The 18,876-nt window shown below is 30.1% G+C and overlaps 4 protein-coding genes across 4 annotated transcripts; 2 read left to right on the forward strand and 2 right to left on the reverse strand.

Annotated features, from left to right (window-relative positions):
- Positions 1-3,035: 3,035 nt before the first annotated feature.
- On the reverse strand, positions 3,036-3,890 carry LOC139096859 (uncharacterized). Its single transcript, XM_070648614.1, has one exon. It carries the CDS (start codon positions 3,888-3,890, stop codon positions 3,036-3,038), a length of 855 nt encoding a protein of 284 aa, XP_070504715.1.
- A 668-nt stretch (positions 3,891-4,558) lies between these two features.
- On the reverse strand, positions 4,559-9,233 carry LOC139096860 (uncharacterized). The gene is made up of 2 exons (XM_070648616.1): positions 9,097-9,233; positions 4,559-8,953 (listed from the first exon to the last, which is right to left on the reverse strand). The coding sequence occupies exon 2, from the start codon at positions 8,924-8,926 to the stop codon at positions 4,559-4,561; it is 4,368 nt and encodes a 1,455-aa protein (XP_070504717.1). The 5' UTR covers positions 8,927-8,953; positions 9,097-9,233.
- A 5,176-nt stretch (positions 9,234-14,409) lies between these two features.
- Hs2st (Heparan sulfate 2-O-sulfotransferase) lies at positions 14,410-16,552 on the forward strand. The gene is made up of 3 exons (XM_070648583.1): positions 14,410-14,727; positions 15,056-15,350; positions 15,483-16,552. The coding sequence occupies exons 1-3, from the start codon at positions 14,613-14,615 to the stop codon at positions 16,093-16,095; spliced, it is 1,023 nt and encodes a 340-aa protein (XP_070504684.1). The 5' UTR covers positions 14,410-14,612; the 3' UTR covers positions 16,096-16,552.
- A 409-nt stretch (positions 16,553-16,961) lies between these two features.
- LOC139096825 (venom protease-like) lies at positions 16,962-18,769 on the forward strand. Its single transcript, XM_070648581.1, has 5 exons — positions 16,962-17,433; positions 17,621-17,846; positions 17,940-18,204; positions 18,280-18,461; positions 18,523-18,769. Exons 1-5 carry the CDS (start codon positions 16,998-17,000, stop codon positions 18,734-18,736), a joined length of 1,323 nt encoding a protein of 440 aa, XP_070504682.1. The 5' UTR covers positions 16,962-16,997; the 3' UTR covers positions 18,737-18,769.
- The last annotated feature ends 107 nt before the right edge of the window (positions 18,770-18,876 follow it).

The following is an 18,876-nucleotide window of genomic DNA, read 5'->3' on the forward strand; positions in this document are numbered from 1 at the left end:
ACGATATTGATGATGATGAGACAAATACAATCATCATAATATAGTAACAGAAGCGCGGCTGTTTAGCTTAAACAAGAGTCGATCTTAAGCCGATCACTGTGATGACAGCAAGGTTAATCTCTCAGTTTTTTTTTCTTCTTTCTTGAGCAGTGGTTTTTGAATGATTAAGGTGTAGGATGAGCAGTTTGGATGAAGATTTTGTAAGTTTGGTTGTGATAAATCAGGTTCTTAATAGGGACATAATAAAATCTTAACCTCCTCTTCCCTCTCTCTTAACGACCTCTATATCCTTTTGGTTCATTTTTGTTTAATGCTTGCCACTTTTTTGTGTCAGAAAAATTTAATTTCAAGATTAAATTTCCATTCGGATCAGTGAAAATTCTAAAATACTTTTCGAAGTGGAGACAAAATGGCAAACATTTAAGGTCAAAATTCATTTTTGAGCATTTTTAAGCCTAAACCAATTGATGATTTTCAGTACAAAAGTTGAATTCTACCAAAATTTATGTTTGAAGGAACCAAAAAATGCGCGTTAGACACTCAAATATTCTCTACTTAATTGTAATTGTTATCATATGCTGCACATACTCATCGCATTTTCAACTCTTTAAGCTCTTTTTTTCGCATATTAACATAGAGAAGAAGATGAGAGGAAAAGAAGTCACCAATTTGGTTGTATTAAAAATAGTAAAGATCGGTTTTGGTAGGGATGTCGCAGCTTCTTTTGTATATATGCTGTAGTTTATTGTATTTATATGCCATTATTTTGTGTATATTTGATTATTCATTTGTGGTGTGTTTGACTGCACACGTGCTATTTTCATGCTTTAATTTTGATGAATGAAATAGATCCTTTGGATTAAAATTGATCTGAAATCAACATTAAAATTGAAGAGTTGAAATTTTATGATGGAATGTTCATTATCAAACACCCCCGGATATCCGGAATTCTACAATTTGCTAGGATTTTTTATAACCTCCAAAAAATAAAAGGAAATTCCTAACCTTAAAAATCTTGTTGCTACGCTCTTGTCTATGATCAATTTTATAGTCTGAAAATACCGGATTTTTAAGGAATTATTTTCCTAATGTTGTGTCATATTGTGTCATGCTTTGGCTAGTTTGTAACATGAGTCATGTAGCTATGATAAAACTTTATTCTTCTGATCATATTTCAGCTAAGAATCTTTAAAATGAAATTAATCAAAAGCATTAAATTTTCCGTTTAATCTTGGATGTTTGGAAGAATTTCTGAGAGTGGAAACGATTGATTGTAATAGAAAATTTAGGCGATATTCAAGATCTTATCAAGAACAAAGAACTGAAATTGCTTAATTTTACCCTCGGAAAGCTAGCCTCTTAGAAAAAGTGTCAGTCTAGAGCCTAAGGCCGGATTCCATAAAATACATAATAATTTCTGCCTGATGCCAAAATTTATCGTTATTTCTAACTGCACTTTTGTCTTAAAAATGAGTTCGTCATGGTGTTTTGATAGAATTTTCTCGTCTTCCCATTAATACGAGACGCAGCTGTGTCCTGACGAACACATTGAGCTGTTTGGGTTATAAATTTAAATCATTATTTATCTGCATCAAATTTTTCATTGTATGTTTTGCGATATTCAACGACGACTATGGCACATTATCCAAAAATCATCCTATCTCGTCATTTCAAATCTCAGCACTTTCTTCTTCCTTACCATCTCATGTTCACATTAAACAATACATTAATGATTATTGTCAAACTTGAAATTTTATCTCATTATGAATCTTTTGTGTTGTTATATGTCATGTCTTCCTCGTATATCTGTTGTCTTGTCACATCAATAAAATTATATAGAATTATTAATAGAATGATGGCTTAGTGACGTATTTTTGTGAGAATTATTCTTTGTGTCGTGGCACATTGGTGTGGCATAGAATATGCTTTCGTTAAGCAGTGCTTTAACCTGGGCTAATCTCTTGTATTATAATTTTGAAAGATTTTCATAAAAATTATAAACTGTTTTTAAATCACAACTTAAACCTGTCAAACCATAGCTACACTCATAGTAATGCATAAGGTCGAATAAATAACTAGATTTATAGTGTGACTGAATGATTTATGATTTACACCAAGTGGAATCTCAAAACAGTGCCTAAATATTCGAATTTAATATATAACTAGTCAAGTGCCTTATTATGCTAAAATTAGAAGATGAACAATAAAAAGTTTTTTGGACTTCAAGTAAGACTTTTAACGATCTCGTTGACATAGAAGGAAACTTGTAAATACATTTTACTAACTTGTTTTTGAACTGATGTCGTCTAGCAGGTAGTTTGAATGATATGAATTATTTTACATAATTAGATTGAAGAATTCAAAACATTTTTTTGTGAGCTTTTTTAAAAAATTTGAAAGTTCTCGCGGAACTCCAATGAAAACATTCAAAAGCTCAACTTCTGCAAACGTCCTTTGCAAAATATTGCAACAATCTCAAAAAGTATTCAGATGCCAATAAATATTATCTAAATGAGTTTCAATGGCTGAATAATGCGATTGCGGATTCATCTGAGCAAACAATAATTGATAATCAGCGCGACAGAGGCAAACGTGAATGTAGACTGCAACACATTTGTTGAATGTCAAGGCGATAAACATTCATATTCACACCAAATTTTTGTTTTTTTGTTTTGAGATTGTTTTTGGTCTATCAGTGAAACAACTTTTTTTGACTCGCTGTTTCGGACTTGCGGAATCATCCTATATATCCGCTAGATACATCAGCCAATATTTATGTTATGCTTGTTTGCTTACTATAGCATCGACATTAATCAAAATGAACATTTTATTAATATACTATGCTTAATCTTGATGTGCAAGAGCTTACTGATAATTTTTAAAAATAGTAAGTTCTAATTAAAATGATTGACAATATAATGCTTACCTTAATACTCAACTATGATCATTTCATTCTGCCTGTCATTCCAGCTAAGGTTACGCCTCCTTCTTGTGCCCATACTCATATATATTCTAGTTTTGTACAATTACTAGATTTAAGTAATTTCTTGATTATCTGGTGATTGTTCTTGATGATTTAGAATTATTATTGGCTCATATTTTTGCAACAATTCTTCTACCCATTTAATCATTTCTGGATCATTTGATTCAGTTGCTAAATTATGAATATTATATTTGGAGTTTAATAATTTAGTTAAATATTGAATTTGTTCATATTTATTGCTGATGTAATTTTGAATTTTTGACCATGTAAATTCGGCAATTTCTTTGGTATTTCCTACTACAGCACAATGTAAAATGTGACATCCATATTCATCATAATTGTTAATAAATTCTAAAATTTCAGAATTATTGAAAATTTTTGGAATTATTTCCCAAAGATATTTGTGAAGTTCAAAGTCTTGATTTAGTTTGGCTGCATTTTGTAACATGTTTTGCTGACTTAATCCTAAGTGTTTAAGGAAAGATTTAACTTCTTCAATTGTTGCAATATTTCTCAGTTCCTCAATTAAGAATTGTATTATGTGACGGTCTGTAAAGTATGCTGCAAGATTGAATAAAATGCTTCCTTGCTCATCAACTTCTCGGAGTATTTCCAAAAATTCTTCATCAGATTTGCAAGATTCTCGAAAAACTTTCCACAATATTTGATGAGTTTTTACTTCTTTTGAATAAACTGCAGCTATGTGAAGCAAATTTCTTCCTGAATGTTCTTTTGATCTCAAAATTTCTTGAAAATGTGAATCATTAAGATTTTCCTTAATTTTTTGTAATGTAAATTCGATCACTTCTGCTGTGTTGAAATTCACAATACGATGAATAAAATTATTGCCACATTCATTTTTTGCAATCAAAATATTCATCAATTCTATGCTGGTTTTATAATTCATTATTAAATGATTCCATAACATTTCATGACTTTCAATATTGTTATAATTAGTAAAAAGTACTAAATCGTTCTGACTTTTAATATTTAATTTACTCCGAACTTGAACTTGCTTGTTTTTGTCTGAAAACATTGAATAATTTTGTTCCTTAATTTCGATCCAATTTAATTTCCAAAATTCTTTTTCATTTTCACTAAGTTCATCAGATTTGATTGATTTTTGAACTATAGAATCACATTTTATAATATTCGATTGTTGTTCTTCAGTAGTCAATAAATTAATACTGTTAAAATGTTTTTTAATTTCCTTCCATGTGAATTCTAAAACTTCTTTTGTATTGAACTCAACTGCAAACATCAAAATGTTGTATCCGTAGATATCAAAATGTTTAATAAATTCAAAAATTTCTGTCGAGTTAAAATATTTTTGAATTATTTTCCAAAGTGTTTGGTGAAGTTCAACCGATTTATTTTGTCTAGCTGCTGATTGAAGTAAATGTTGTCCATGACGATTCGCATTACTCAAAAGTTTTCTTATTTCATCTTTTGAATTTCCTTTTTCTAATTCATTTATCATAAATTGAAATATTTCACCCGTATTGAAAGCAACTGCAAAAGTTAAAACATCTGTATCTTGGTCATCAACTTCTTGGTTCAACCGATTTATTTTGTCTAGCTGCTGATTGAAGCAAATGTTGTCCATGACGATTGGCAGTTTATTTCCAAAAACTCTTCATCAGATTTGCAAAATTCTCGAAAGGTTTTCCACAAAATTTCATGAATTTTTATTTCTTTTGAGTAAATTGCAGCTCTGTGAAGTAAATTTCGTCCTAATTCTCCCTTTGATCTCAAAATTTCTTGATAATCTGAGTCGGAAAAATGTTCTTTGAATTTGTTTATTGTGAACTCAATTATGTCAGCCGTGCTGTAGTTCAAAAGAAGATGAATGTAATTGAAAATGTCCTTTTCCTTTTCAAGGAACATTTTTTTAAGATCTTCTTTATTTTGACAATTTTCTTTCAAATTTTCCCACAACATTTGGTGATTTTCGATCTTTTCATCTGTAATGAACAATAACAAGTCCTTCAGAGATGTAACAGAAATCGTTCGATTATTGAATAACTGAATTTTATCTTCAAATAATTCAACAGAATTGTCGATGCTAATCCATTCCAAGCCTAAAATTTCTTTTTCTTCTTTTGTTAGTTCCTCAAATTTCAATTCTTTTTTCATGATTTCATCACATTTTTCATCCTCAAATCCATTAATATTTAACACATTTTTGACCTTATCCCATGTCAGTTCCTTGATTTCTTTTGTATTTCGTATAGTCACATTTAGAAGCAAATTAAGTCCAAGACCATCACGATGCATAATAAATTGCAAAATTTCAGAAGCATCAATATAATTTTCAATAATTTCCCAAAGTGCTTCATGAAGTTCCAAACATTTATTTTGGACGGGTGCATTTTGTAACAAATTTCGATTCGCAAATCCTAACGTTTTTAGCAACTTTCTTATTTCTTCGCGAGATGCAAATCTTCTCAATTCGTTAATCATAAATTGTAAAACTTCACCTGTAGTGAAAATAGCTGCAATATTAAAAACATCATTGCCTTCATGATCAACTTCACGGAGTATTTCCAAAAATTCATCATTTGAATTACAAAAATCTTGAAAAGTTTTCCACAAAATTTGATGAGTTTTCACTTCTTTTGACGAAACTGTAGCTAAGTGAAGTAAATTTCTTCCTGATTCTCCTTTTGATCTCAAAATTTCTTGATAATGTGAATCATTAAGATTTTCCTTAATTTTTTGTAGTGCTAATTCGATCACTTCTGCTGTATTAAAATGCATAAGAATATGAATGAAGTTGTTGCCATTATCATCTTTAATGTGAAGTAACTGATGTAATTCGTCATTATTTATGAAAGCTTCCAACAAGACCGTCCATAAAAGCAAGTGAAAATCAATATCTTTATTATATGAAATAACATGCAAAGGTGTAACTTTATCAAGAAGCTTTTTGGTGAACAGATCTCGAAGCTGTGGAACGGAATTTAGATTTTTTAACATTGTCCATACAGTTTCCAATTTTTCTTTATCTTGATTGTTCGTGCATATATGCAGCACATTTTCTTGATATTTATTTGATTGGGATATCAACTTCAATATCTCAGTTTGTGATAGAATTGAATTTATAAATTTAAATAGACTGTCAAACTTCTGGCGAAAATCTTGTGTGATTTTAAATAAAATTAATAATAAATTTTCATCATTGTTGTTTAGAGTCATTGCAATTTCTTTTAATTCACTGTTGTCCATCTTTTGACTTAGATTATCAAGAAAGTCATTTAAATATTTTACATCAAGTTGTGATCTAATTAAATGCTGAATAATTTGATTATTCATAACAAAACTCTTTAAATTTGATTTGTCCAAAATGTTAATAATATAATCATGAAATTCTGTGAATAAGTCTGGCTGATTGATGATTAAGCTGATGATTTTTGGACTTTGGGTCAAAATTGTTTGAACATCCTGATAAGTTCCATATTTGAATAGTCTAATTATAAATAATTTAAGATTTTTACAATTTTCTTCAAATAATTCTGACAAATTCTTCAAATTTTCGATGTTTTTGAAAAACGGTTCCGCAAATTTTGATAACTGTTTGTTAATAATTTTAGATATTGTGTCTTCTTCAAAACCTTCATTTAAAAACATTCGAATGACTTGAAATTGTTGTCCTGTCAAGAAATGAATGAATAATTCACAAAATTCTCCATTGATTAATCTTGATCTATTTTTCCGTAAAATATCAATAAAGAAGACAGCAACAAAATATTCTCGGAATGTTTCATGTGTGAATAAGTACAAATCACCAATTTTTGTTAAAAATCCACAGCCAATGATTTGATCTCCAGATAATGCGTCATTTAAGTTATCATCTAGAAATTCAATGTCACAAAATGAATTCTGGTTCGGTTTATAGCTTTTAAGTGCGAAAAATTTATGAAGATCAAAAAAATTTAGGGATTCTTGCTGGAAAATTGCATTTGCTTCCTCTCTTATAACACCATTATGTCTTGACCATATTTCGTATTGGATGAAAACAAATTTTCCGTAAATACTGAGACAAGTAATCACAAAAACTTTATCTTTGATTGACTCGTAAACATCAGCAATCATCCTGAAAAATTGTGGAGATCCAATCAAGCTATTTCTACTTAGATGAATCCTTTGGATTAATTTTCTTGCATTATTTTGGTAGTCTTGAATCTCCATTTGCCCTTCTGACCTTGAATCATTTAATTTCAACTTTGCTGCCAAAATAGTAACGAGTTGAGATGGTGTCAATGGTTCCAATTTATAAATTGAATTAATATTTAATTCTGTAGACAAATCAGCTTCAAAATAGTCTCGTGATGTAATCCATAGTTGAATTCCTTCATGTCCTTTAATAGGTTTAATCATGTTAAGCACAAATGAAGCACAGTCTGGCGCAATTTCATCAAATGCATCAAAAAGAATTGAAACTTTACCGTTTTTATAAAGATGTAAGAACATTTTGATTTCAAATTGATTTAATGACTTAAGTATGCAGTCTTTCATAAAGTTTTGCAATTCAGGAACAGTTTTATATGATTTAAATTCTTTAATAAAATGCTTTAGCTCAACATATGATATCCATCGATTAGGATTTGCTGTCCTTAAATCATATGCTATATTCTTTAATGTCCAACTTTTGCCAGCTCCAGCATTATCTGATATTAAGATGAATTTTTCACCTTCTATATCTTTAATTAACTCATCTTGTGAAAGATTTACAGATTCTGTGGAATTCTTTTGTTTTTTGATAAATTCTCTTGGTGTAAATAAGGCTTTAAAGTTGTCATCAAGCGTTGCAAAATTCAAATTTATAGAAATCTCTGATTTTTCAAGTAATAAGTTCAGTTGCTGATCATCAAAAATTTGGGAAAAATCATTAATCGAAACCAATTGATTCAATGAAACTGCTGAATTTCCCTGAAAATTAATTTTGGTCTCAAGTAATTTGTGCTGTGTCTCAACTGTTAAGTCATTCCATGAGTAGTCAATTGTGACTCTATTGTGCTGAACATCATTTGATGTTAGGTATTTAAATATTTTATCATATTGATTATCATTCTTGATTAAAAAAATGAACTTATTGGTATTATCTACAGCAATGTCTTGTAAATTTCCATCAATTCCCTTCGTACAATCCACAAAAATATTTAAATTTGAATTCTGTTTAAGAACTTCTTTGTAATCTTTTAAAATGTCATCAAAACTATTGAAATTTGAAGGAACAAAAACATTTCTAGAATCTAACAATTTTGCATCCTTTTCCTCAATATAATTGTAAATATTTGCCAGTAGAAGTTTTGGAATATTTGTTGAAATAATTGTGACTTCATTGTCTATATTCAAATTCTTTGGTTCCAAGAATTCAAAATCTAATGTTTTAACTTCTTTTAAGAATCTCAAAATTTTATTTAATTGTTGAATCTTTTCACGTTTTTCAAGATTGAAGCTTATCAAGTCAGGAATAACACAAGTATCCATATAATCAAAAAGCTTCTTATATAGCTCCTCTAAATGCTCTTCCTTTGCGTTGTCGTTGTCAAATTGAGCTTGAATGTGTGGACCTCTTACAATCAATTCTGCAATGTGATCTTCAGCAGCATAATGTGTGTATACGGTTGAAATAATTCCATTACATTCGTCATCAACTTCTTCCTTAATTTTAGCTTCGTCTTCATCATCATAGACTTTCCATTTATTATATTCATCAACAATGTCCTCAAACTGTTTCGATCTTACTGGATCATTTTCAAAAAATGGACTATCATTATTCTGGTATACAAGACCCATGACATAGTGACAGATTTCATGACTAATGACTCCTTTTATTTCCTGCTCTCTGTTTATTAACTTTGATGATTTAGCACCAATGAAAATCCATTTAGCTCCAGGATATGTAGAACCTAACGAGCTTTTACCTTTCAGCTCCATTCTGTAGGTCTTCAATTAAGGTTTGAACTATTTTGAAGAGAAAAAAATAGAGATTTATAAATGGACTTACTGTATTGTCTTCAAAATCATAAATTATTTTCAAATTATTGCACTGTGCAGCTACATCAATCAATTTACATCCAAATCTAGTCTTGTAAATATCGTCATACCAACTGCTGATTTTATAGCGATATTCTAGTTCTTCTGACTTTGAAAGCTTCTTATTATGTATAAATGATCTTTTTTGAAGTTGTAAAAGACTACTTGAGTCAATTGGAAGTGCAATTCTAGTATTATTTCGTTTTTGAATGATCGCTGTAGTTTTTAATGAGTTTATATCCTCATCATCGAAAATTACATCGTCTACGTCATCAAATTCTTCTGCATTAAATCCACAAGAAATTAAAAAGTTTATAATTTCAAAATTTTTGCAGCACACTGCAAAATATATTGCAGACTCGTTATAAGTGCTATATCCAATTTTGAGGTTAGGATTATCATTAATGAATTCTTCAATACCAACCATGTCATTATTTTCAATGGCTGTATGCAATTTAGTCCTACCATCAATAATGGTTTTAAGTGAATTGTCAGTAACATCTTTAACATTGAGGTTATCTGGGAATGGAAAGTCACAATCCAGTAATTTACACAAGACTTCCAATTGATTTGTAATAAATGCAGTTGTAGAAATCTTAAGTTTATGATAATTTGGCAATTGCTGGATCCATTCCTTACAATGAGTTACCAAAACATCTACAATGTCTTGTTTTAAGTTTATAACAGCCAGAAATAGAATCGATGTCTCAATTTCACTGCTGCATGACTTAAATGAAGCATTACTTGAATTTTCGGCATCACTAAAATTGTCGTCATCACTCAAACTATGGACAGCACTCGAATTGTCGTCATTACTTGAATCTTGTTCATTATTTGAATCATTGTCATATTCTGACATATCGCTAGGGTATCCATCAGGATCAAAGACATACTCTAAGTGATTTACAGTTTCAAGTGTTAAAGAATCTTCGACATTATCTACCCAAATGTCCAATGAAGCTACAAAATCATCTTTTGATCCTTCTATTGCACATTTTCTAATTAATTCCTTATAAAATTCAGCAGGGAAATTAAAAATTCTTAATAATCTTATAATTAAGGAAGATCCTTGAATATTTGGTAATTTTTCAAGTAATTTAATTTGCAAATTTTCTGCACTGTCGGATTTGATGAATTTAAAGAATGGAGAACAGTTGTCAAAATCATCCAATTCAGACTGAAGTTCCAGATTATTATTGTTATTTTTGTAGTAAACTCTTGATTCACTTTCATTATTGGACGATAACACTAACACTAATGGACGATTTTTATTAAAATTTAGAAGAAATTCCTTTAGTACTGCAAAGTTATCAGATTCTTCATTTATTGGAATTTCAATAATAAAAACAAATAAATTTTTATAATCTTCTTAATTTAAATTAAAATTAAAAATTTCATTCATTAATTCCGCAAAAGTCCATTCCGATGTTATCTTTAAAACTTTACATCGCGATTTTTGAAGTGTTTGTAAATTTTTATGTTCTGTCTTTGTATAAGTAATGATAAACTCTTCATTATAATCCATTTTGATACTGATTAATTTCACAATTTTTAAAGTTTTTTAATAATCACTGATAATTTTACTTGCAATACCAATATTTAATAAAATTCAAAAAGTTTTTAAATTGAAGCTATTATAAGTCTAATGTTAATCTGGTTTCACTGAGTTATATCACAAAGATTTAATTTCGTAATAAAGTTTTTCATATTGAGATAAAATATTAATTTTTAAAAAACTGCCGATTTTATAATAACGACCCGCACGAACTAATTATTTTCGATTACTGTAAATTTCTTAGTAAAAAAGCTACAATTTCTTCTTATCTCAATAAAACCGTTATCAAAATAAAAATTATTTTTAAGAATGTATTCAATTTTCAAGTAATTTTGACTTTATCAACCTAAACTTTAACTGATAACGTTATAATATTAAGATTGTATTCATAATTATCAAACTTGGGAATAATCATGTTCCAAAAATTACCAAACCTTAAGAACATTCACTTATTACTGTGGGTTTGGTTAAAAAGTCCACACTTCATAATAAGTCTCCTACTAGTTAGGTCATTTGTAATTGGTTGTGGTTGCATGGTATGCCATAATAAAGTGATGGGCAGAACTCGAAGTCTTGAAATTTTTACGAACTGGAGTCAACTATTTCATTCAAAATCCGAGTCGGATTCGAGCTCTGGTGATGGGCAACTTGGGTATCGCGGAATACTGATGTGTCAATAAAACAATCAAGTATTCAGAGAATCATTTTTAAATATTGAAGCTGTGCTGTGGTACAAAAACCAGGTATAAAATTATTGAAGGTATATTCTTGGGTTTGGCCTTTACTTATTTACAGGTCAGATCATTTGTGATTAATGGCCTCCCTTAGTTTGCAACTTGTCTTTATCGCTGGCAAATTATCGATGTCAAGTGCATTCCCATATCTATCGACAGCATAATTCCATAGATTTGGCTTTTGGTATGTAGAAAATAATGTGGAATGCGATTCAATCTTTATTCTGATTACGAATTCAAAAACGTGTCCAACAGATCATTGCAGTATTTGAAACATTTTTGTGTCCACCAAGATTCACTATGTCATATATTTTATATTTTTAGATATCCTTGAACAAAACTGTCGAATTTCAGAATTAATTAAAAAACAAAATATTTTAATATATTCGAAATGTTCTAAAAATGTCAAAGAATATTTTTGATAAATTTTGATTTCATCTTCAGAATCACGAGAAAAAAGGATTTGAATCTCATTTACCTACATTTTATTCAGCCTGAATTAATATTTCAGTTTTGATAGCTTGGGTACGAAAAAAATCATTTGAATACTATTGACTCCAATTCCTGTTTTAAGCCATAGTAAAATTCAAATTTTACTGTCGATGACAAAAGATTTTTCATAAAACTTGATTTGACTGTGTAGAAAATTCTATCAATTTTACTCAGTTTACAGCTTCTTGGTGAAATATTATGAGAGAATTTTAAAGACTGGTTTGAAGACGAGCATGTGTGATGTAATTTTATGCTAGATTCTTTCATTTATTGCTTATTTATTTAGTAATAATTAAAACTTGAATGATTAAAACCTGTTTTTGTCCCTTATTGATGATGATTTTGGTAAGGCATTGTTTTTTTTAATTCGGCATTAAACCTGGAAGTTACAAAGGAGTAGAAATGTTAATAATCCAGCTTCAGATTAGCGTGACTCTTTTTTGTGGCTAAATTTTAAAGAAATTGATCTCTGACCATAGTCATGCAAGCCTGGAGAATATTTGATCATTCTTCATCGTGTCTTTCAGACTAGTAGCTTTGATGCTTAGTCAGAAATCCTAAAATCCCCTCTAAATTTTCTAATTCTCTACCAAACCATCAATCAGCTCTCATTTAGTTTGATCTTTCCAATCTATAATTCCTACAATAAAAATCAAAACCATCCACTAGCTCTGATATAAATTATTAATATCCACACAAGACAATGTCTCAAGGTGGTCAATGAAATTAAATAGAAAAAAATGAGATGAGCGACAAAAAATAGAAAAAAACGTGTCATTTTGTGAGGTCGAAAGCCGAGATTTTTTGTATCTTTTTTAATTGTTTGTCGATTTTTTTTTTTGGCAATTCCATTTCAAGAATTCTGATATATTGACTTTTTTAATTTGTAGCTGTTAACTAAGGTCGTATAAATTTATGAATGAGAATTAATAATGATCACAATTTGTAAGGATTAGGATTGATTTCTTATAGTTGAAGACTGGCATCTATCTGGTTTATTTGAGTACGGATTCATTGATCCATCTGCTGTGATTCGTGACCTTTCTCAATTGACTAAAACGGGCTCTATCGCTGTCCTCGCTTTATCAATCACCAATACCAAATTCTAAACTGTCTCTATCAAGAGTCTCTTACAAAATCAAACCTAAAGACTTAATGAGAGCTTCACTAAGTCTCCTAGCAATGTGTCCTGCCTCAAGAAAGATCCTCAATAAATTTTAAAATAAATCACAAGTCAAACACAAACATTTTTGCATAAGTTTGAAACAATTCCCAAAAATAATCACAAAATAACTACAAGATAAATAGCTGTCAAGATAAAGGAAGAAAAAAAAGCTCAAATGGATTAAAAATTTGTGTGAATGTTTTGATTTTCAATCCACTCAGATTTTCGAGGTTGATTTTTTAATTTGACAATACAAGATTCGGAGATAAAAGATCGAAAGCGAGTGGAATTGTGACAAGATTTATGATTAAAAAAATGCTTTGATAGTCGAGGATTTTTTGCTTGATAAATTGAATGAGATGAAGCTTGGTGAATTAATTGCTAAAGCTTATAAATCCCTAGTTTCAAACTTTGAGGTTTTGTCTCTTAAACAGTTTGTCCATCGCCAACCCATCTCACCTTCCTTGCTTTAAAAATAATTTTGAACTTTAAAAGTCAAACATCAATAAAAATTGTTGCAAAAAAGTTTCAATTTCTTTGGGGCTGTTCATAAATTATGTAACACAAAAGTGATTTTTTTGACCCTACTCACTTCCCTCTCAAAAAGAGGAAGTAACAAAAGCTTAAGTAACAACTACTCCTTCCGTCTAAGAGAGTTACGCAATATGTGAACGACCCCTCTAAAGTAAATCACAAACTCATAACAGCAAACATACAAGCTACTGATCATTATGCAAATATAGTTGACGAATCAATTTTAAAGACATTTAAATGATCCATTTTTAGAGCCTCTTTATTTGATATTGTAATTTATCAATCAATAAACTAGTTTGCTGGCATGGCTGATTCTTCAATTCCGTAAAATTTCTGTCCACCTTGCTCTCAATACCATCATCATATTTAAATATGGCATCAAAATTTCTCTCAATCCAATGTAAACCACCAATTGTAAATCCATCAAAAACATTTTTTTATTCATTAATATCATCAAAAATTAGCAATTTGTACAATGTTTCTTGGCTGCAGATGTGCCACGTTTAATTTATTGCCTGTAATAAATTGTCAATTTTAAATTTGTTTTAATGATTTCTTGCATCTTTTTTATGGTCGCGTTTTGACATCCTTTTTATGGAATTAAATGTCAATTTTAAAAAATGCGTAATTTTTGAATTGAAAATTTTTAAATTTGTTGATTTTTTTTTTAACTTCTTAATATTTTTTAATTTGTAAAATTTTAAATTTTTCAATTTTTCTAATTGTTCAAATTCAAAAATTAAAATTACTTTTGTGCTTCCAAAATTTCTAAAAGTTCATCACAATTACATCATACTAGCTCCATCTATCGACTAAACCACAAACTACCAAACAAAACATGATCAATGTTCCAGTTTTTGCACCTGACACTGACATTGAAACCAATTGGAAATCGAAACAAAACAAAAAAGTTTCTTTATCTTTTTCTATTCACTTATTTTCATAAATTTTTGATAAAAGACAAACTTCAAGCGACAAAAGACACAAAAATTAATACAACAAGTTAGAAAGCACAGCAGTAGTCAATCGAAGCTCAAAAATGCACGCGGATGCCGTGAAATAATCCAAAAAATCAGAATAATTTACTGAAAAATAATTCCAAAAAAAATGTTGATGTTAAATCGAAAAATATTTTTAATTTTGTTATTCTTGTCCAGTCTTGTGCTGGCTCTTTTCTTTTTATGGACCTCATTCAGCTTTAAAGATCGAGGATTTAGACAAGGTGAGTTGTGAATTTTTTTGGAATTAAATATACTGGTGACCAACACCCGAATTTGGAAAGTAAAACTGATGAGAATACGGAAATAATCGATAATTTTTGCATGTGTGTCTTTTTTGATGCAGTTTGTTTTGTCAGAAAATACAAGACATTAATGCAGGGGAGTATTTTTAGGAATTTGGGGTCAATCCTCTCTTTTTTGCAATTTGTGATTCATACCAAAAATCGAAACCCCCCTCATAAAATTCCTTAATACGTCCCTGCATCAATGCGACAAAAATTCTTTTTCTTTTCATCATCAAAACCTAATTTGTCATTTCTTTATCAACAGAAAACTTCCTTCCAATTTTCAATACTCAAAATATTAATAGCAATCTCTACAATTTCGATGAGAACTTAGTTGTGATTTATAATCGTGTACCGAAAACGGCATCGACAAGTTTTGTTAATTTAACTTATAGTTTATGTAAGAAAAATCAATTCCATGTGCTACATATTAACGTTACGGGAAACAATCATGTGCTGTCATTACCAAATCAGATGAGATTTGCACGAAATATTACAGGATGGTCGGCAATGAAGCCGGCATTTTACCATGGGCATATGGCATTTTTGGATTTTTCGAAGTAAGTTGCTCAGTTTTAAGTTTAAGTTGCTCAATTTTGACTCACAATTGCTCAGTTTTGCTTCAAAATTGCACAATTTTGAGTCACTGCTCAATTTTCTACAATTTTTTATCAATTTTTGTCCAATTTTAGATTCGGAATGCCACAAAAGCCACTGTACATAAACATAATCCGTAAGCCACTCGACAGACTAGTTAGCTACTATTACTTCCTCCGCTACGGTGACGACTATCGACCGCATCTAGTCCGACATCGTTCCGGAGATACAATGAGCTTCGATGAATGCGTCAAGCTTAAAAAACCTGATTGTGATCCAAAAAATATGTGGCTTCAAATTCCATTTTTTTGCGGTCATCATAGTGAATGCTTTGAGCCTGGCAGTAAATGGGCTTTGGAACAAGCCAAACGTAATTTAGTCAGTGAATATTTCCTGGTTGGATTGACTGAGGAACTGGGTGATTTTATTGAATTATTGGAATTGTCATTGCCAAGACTCTTTCGTGGTGCTGTTGAGAATTTTAAAAATTCAAATAAATCACATTTAAGAAAGACAAAAGGAAAGATTGATCCACTGCCAGCCACTGAAGCAAAAATTAAGGAATCAAAGATCTGGCAGATGGAAAATGAACTTTATTATTTTGCACGAGATCACTTCTATTTCCTTAAAAATAAGAATATAATGAGCAATGGAAAGCAGCAAGACTTTTTGTATGAAAAGATTAAACCGCCGCCAAATCAGACGTAAATTTAAAAATTATAAAAGAAGTGTCCATGCGGGAAATTTAGTCAGAAAACATGAGTGAGAACCATCTACCCGGAATCAAGTATACTTTGGTAAATAAGAGACAAATTCTCGTATGGGTCCACAAAAATCTTAAACTTTATCGACCAAGAAATGTAGCCAGAATACGAAATAGACCCGAGCATCCACTAATCCTTCAAAGGATGGACTTTCTGGCTATTGCCTTGGATAAGACAAACAAAATATTAATACGAGATATTGCACCTTAAAATGCACATTACTAATAAAATATTTAAATAAATTTTATAAGAGACACTTTAGTAATCACAAAAATCGACAAGCCATAGTAATAAGCTATGGTGTTAAGCTTAAGCTTAATGCTGATAAATTGTAAGCAAATAAAAAACATGTAAACGTATTAAAATTAATAAATTATTTAAAGACATTTTTGAAAATTAAAGTTTTAAACATTTTACTATATATAAGATCAGGATGAAGATCAGTGCTGTTCCTCCAAAGTACATCTCACTTGGCTACGTGCCATCAAATGGAAACGACTGTAATCCCGAAATATCAATCCTGCGATTCCTGTATTGGAAAATCGACCCTAAATATCGTTATGTTATTAACATGTCTATACTATCTGCTGCTGTTTTAAAATTTTAATAAGTTGATGATGAATGGCGCAATTAACGTCAAATTTCCCCAGAATCGCTCATATGATTTAATAAATTGTCTCTGATTAACTCTTTGTTAATCATTTCATTTACAAAACGAGTTTTTAGTTCTTGGGGAAAAGTTTTATAATCAAGTTTTATGCTGAACCTCAGTATCATCTTGTCGCTTAAGGTTGCGCATTCAATTTTTGCGCAAAATTATTTTATTTCTTCGAAGTGTTTAAAAAAATGAATTTTAAAAGTTTGTGTTATTTTGCAACATTTTTCATTGCCTTAAGTGGAAAGAAAATTGAATATTTAAATGGATTATCCAAAAATGATGATTGTGAACTAGAAAATAAAGAATTAGGAATATGCAGACCAGTTACTGAATGTCCTCAAGAATACGAGGCTTATCAGAAAAATCAAAAAACTTTGAAAATTTGCAGTTACAGTGATGATCCATCAACTTCAATAATTTGCTGTTCAAATACTCAAGATAAAATGATAATTTCGAAACAGGGACCAGAATTGGATTTGATTGATTTTGAAACATGCACAAATGAGTTATTAAAGTTTAGGCAAAATAAAATTAATATTGATCATTTTTCAAAAGCATTTGAAGAAGGACTCATGCCCAAAAATCGAGAAAATTGTGATTTTATCAACAAAGATCTCTCAAGCGGTAAGTGATGCACATTTATAGCGCATAATTTTAAAAGGTAAAGACACTAATGTCTGCACTTTGTCCGTCCGTTTGCCTGCCTGTTTTCGACCGAACTACTCCAGTTTAGGCCTTGTTGATGCGATTCCCTTCCTCTTGTCTTAAAACATGACAGTTAACTGTTTTCGAAATTCCAAATTAAATATAGATCACTTTTGGGACGATGCTCATCCGATATGTCACAACCATAATGATTACTTCGAAGTAATGACTGTTCCTATTGTTAATGGTCAGTTAGTTCGAAAAGGTGATCGTCCAAATATGGCAGCAATTGGTTGGACTCAGAAAAACAAAACCATTTTATACCAATGTGGTGGGTCAATCATTAATGAAAGATACATCGTAACAGCTGCGCATTGCAGAATTGTTGATAAGTAAGTTTGTATTTTGAGAAAATTTGAACAACTTAGACAGTATTCTTGTCTCAATTAGATTAGTCAAATGTATATTTTTCTTAAAAATTTTAGCAAGGCACCTGACTTAGTTCGACTTGGTGATCGTTACCTATTTACAGATGAAGATGATGAAATTGCACAACAAGTTAGAATAGAAAAGATAATTTCACATCCAGACTATACTCCACCTATTTATTACAACGACATTGCATTGATTAAAACTGTTGAAAGAATCATTTTTAATAAGTTTGTTGTGCCTTCATGCATTGCTGATTTAAACTCAAAACATGATGCACAATATAAAAAGTCAAATTGGACGGTTGCTGGATATGGACAGGTATCATTTGTTAAAAATTTATTTTATTTATTATTATTTTTTTTCTTGAATTTTTTTATGATTTTTCGAATGTAGACAGAAAATATTGATTCATCGAACATTCTACTTGACATAGAGACAAAATTCTTTCCTTATGATAAATGTAATCACTCATTTTCTGATGATCCGGATTTACCACGTGGTATAATTGATAGTCAGTTATGTGTTAAGAGTGATGGAAAGATTATTAATGACACTGTAATCTTCCCTGATGCCTGGTAATTCATTTTAGTGCAGGTTTAAAAAGTGATACTTTTAATTTAATCCATTAATTTCCAGCCAAGGTGACTCTGGCAGTCCATTGCAATACAAAATTGCAGTTGAAGTTTTTCCTGATGATTTTAACAAAACATTTATTTCTCAGGACTATTACTCATCAAATGTGATTGGAATCGTCTCATTTGGAGCTGGTTGTGCGTACGATGGTCCATCTGTTTACACAAAGTTATCTTATTATCGCGATTGGATGAGAAATGTGATTCAAAAAAATTAAAATAAAATTCAAATTGATTTAAAAGTAATGAAATTTAGGATTTTATTGTCTTTTGGACCGTCCTCAAAGGATAGCTTTTAGCTTAATTATTTAGCATTTTCTAGGTAGTTCAAGTTCTGCATCATCGGATGTGATTTATT

Source organism: Chironomus tepperi, unplaced genomic scaffold (assembly GCF_022539635.2).
Source record: "Chironomus tepperi strain 1889 unplaced genomic scaffold, CSIRO-AGI_Ctep_v1 contig_408, whole genome shotgun sequence".
Lineage (NCBI taxonomy): Eukaryota > Metazoa > Arthropoda > Insecta > Diptera > Chironomidae > Chironomus > Chironomus tepperi.

What these genes read in the sequence shown, in the direction of transcription:
- LOC139096859 (XM_070648614.1), bottom strand. Translation starts at nt 3,890, where the DNA reads ATGAATTATAAAACCAGCATAGAATTGATGAATATTTTGATTGCAAAA.
- LOC139096860 (XM_070648616.1), bottom strand. Translation starts at nt 8,926, where the DNA reads ATGGAGCTGAAAGGTAAAAGCTCGTTAGGTTCTACATATCCTGGAGCT.
- LOC139096825 (XM_070648581.1), top strand. Translation starts at nt 16,998, where the DNA reads ATGAATTTTAAAAGTTTGTGTTATTTTGCAACATTTTTCATTGCCTTA. An exon ending in CGGTTGCTGGATATGGACAG is followed by an intron (nt 18,205 to 18,279) that starts GTATCATTTGTT and finishes TTTCGAATGTAG; the next exon opens with ACAGAAAATATTGATTCATC. An exon ending in GTAATCTTCCCTGATGCCTG is followed by an intron (nt 18,462 to 18,522) that starts GTAATTCATTTT and finishes ATTAATTTCCAG; the next exon opens with CCAAGGTGACTCTGGCAGTC.
- Hs2st (XM_070648583.1), top strand. Translation starts at nt 14,613, where the DNA reads ATGTTGATGTTAAATCGAAAAATATTTTTAATTTTGTTATTCTTGTCC. An exon ending in AGATCGAGGATTTAGACAAG is followed by an intron (nt 14,728 to 15,055) that starts GTGAGTTGTGAA and finishes CTTTATCAACAG; the next exon opens with AAAACTTCCTTCCAATTTTC. An exon ending in GCATTTTTGGATTTTTCGAA is followed by an intron (nt 15,351 to 15,482) that starts GTAAGTTGCTCA and finishes GTCCAATTTTAG; the next exon opens with ATTCGGAATGCCACAAAAGC.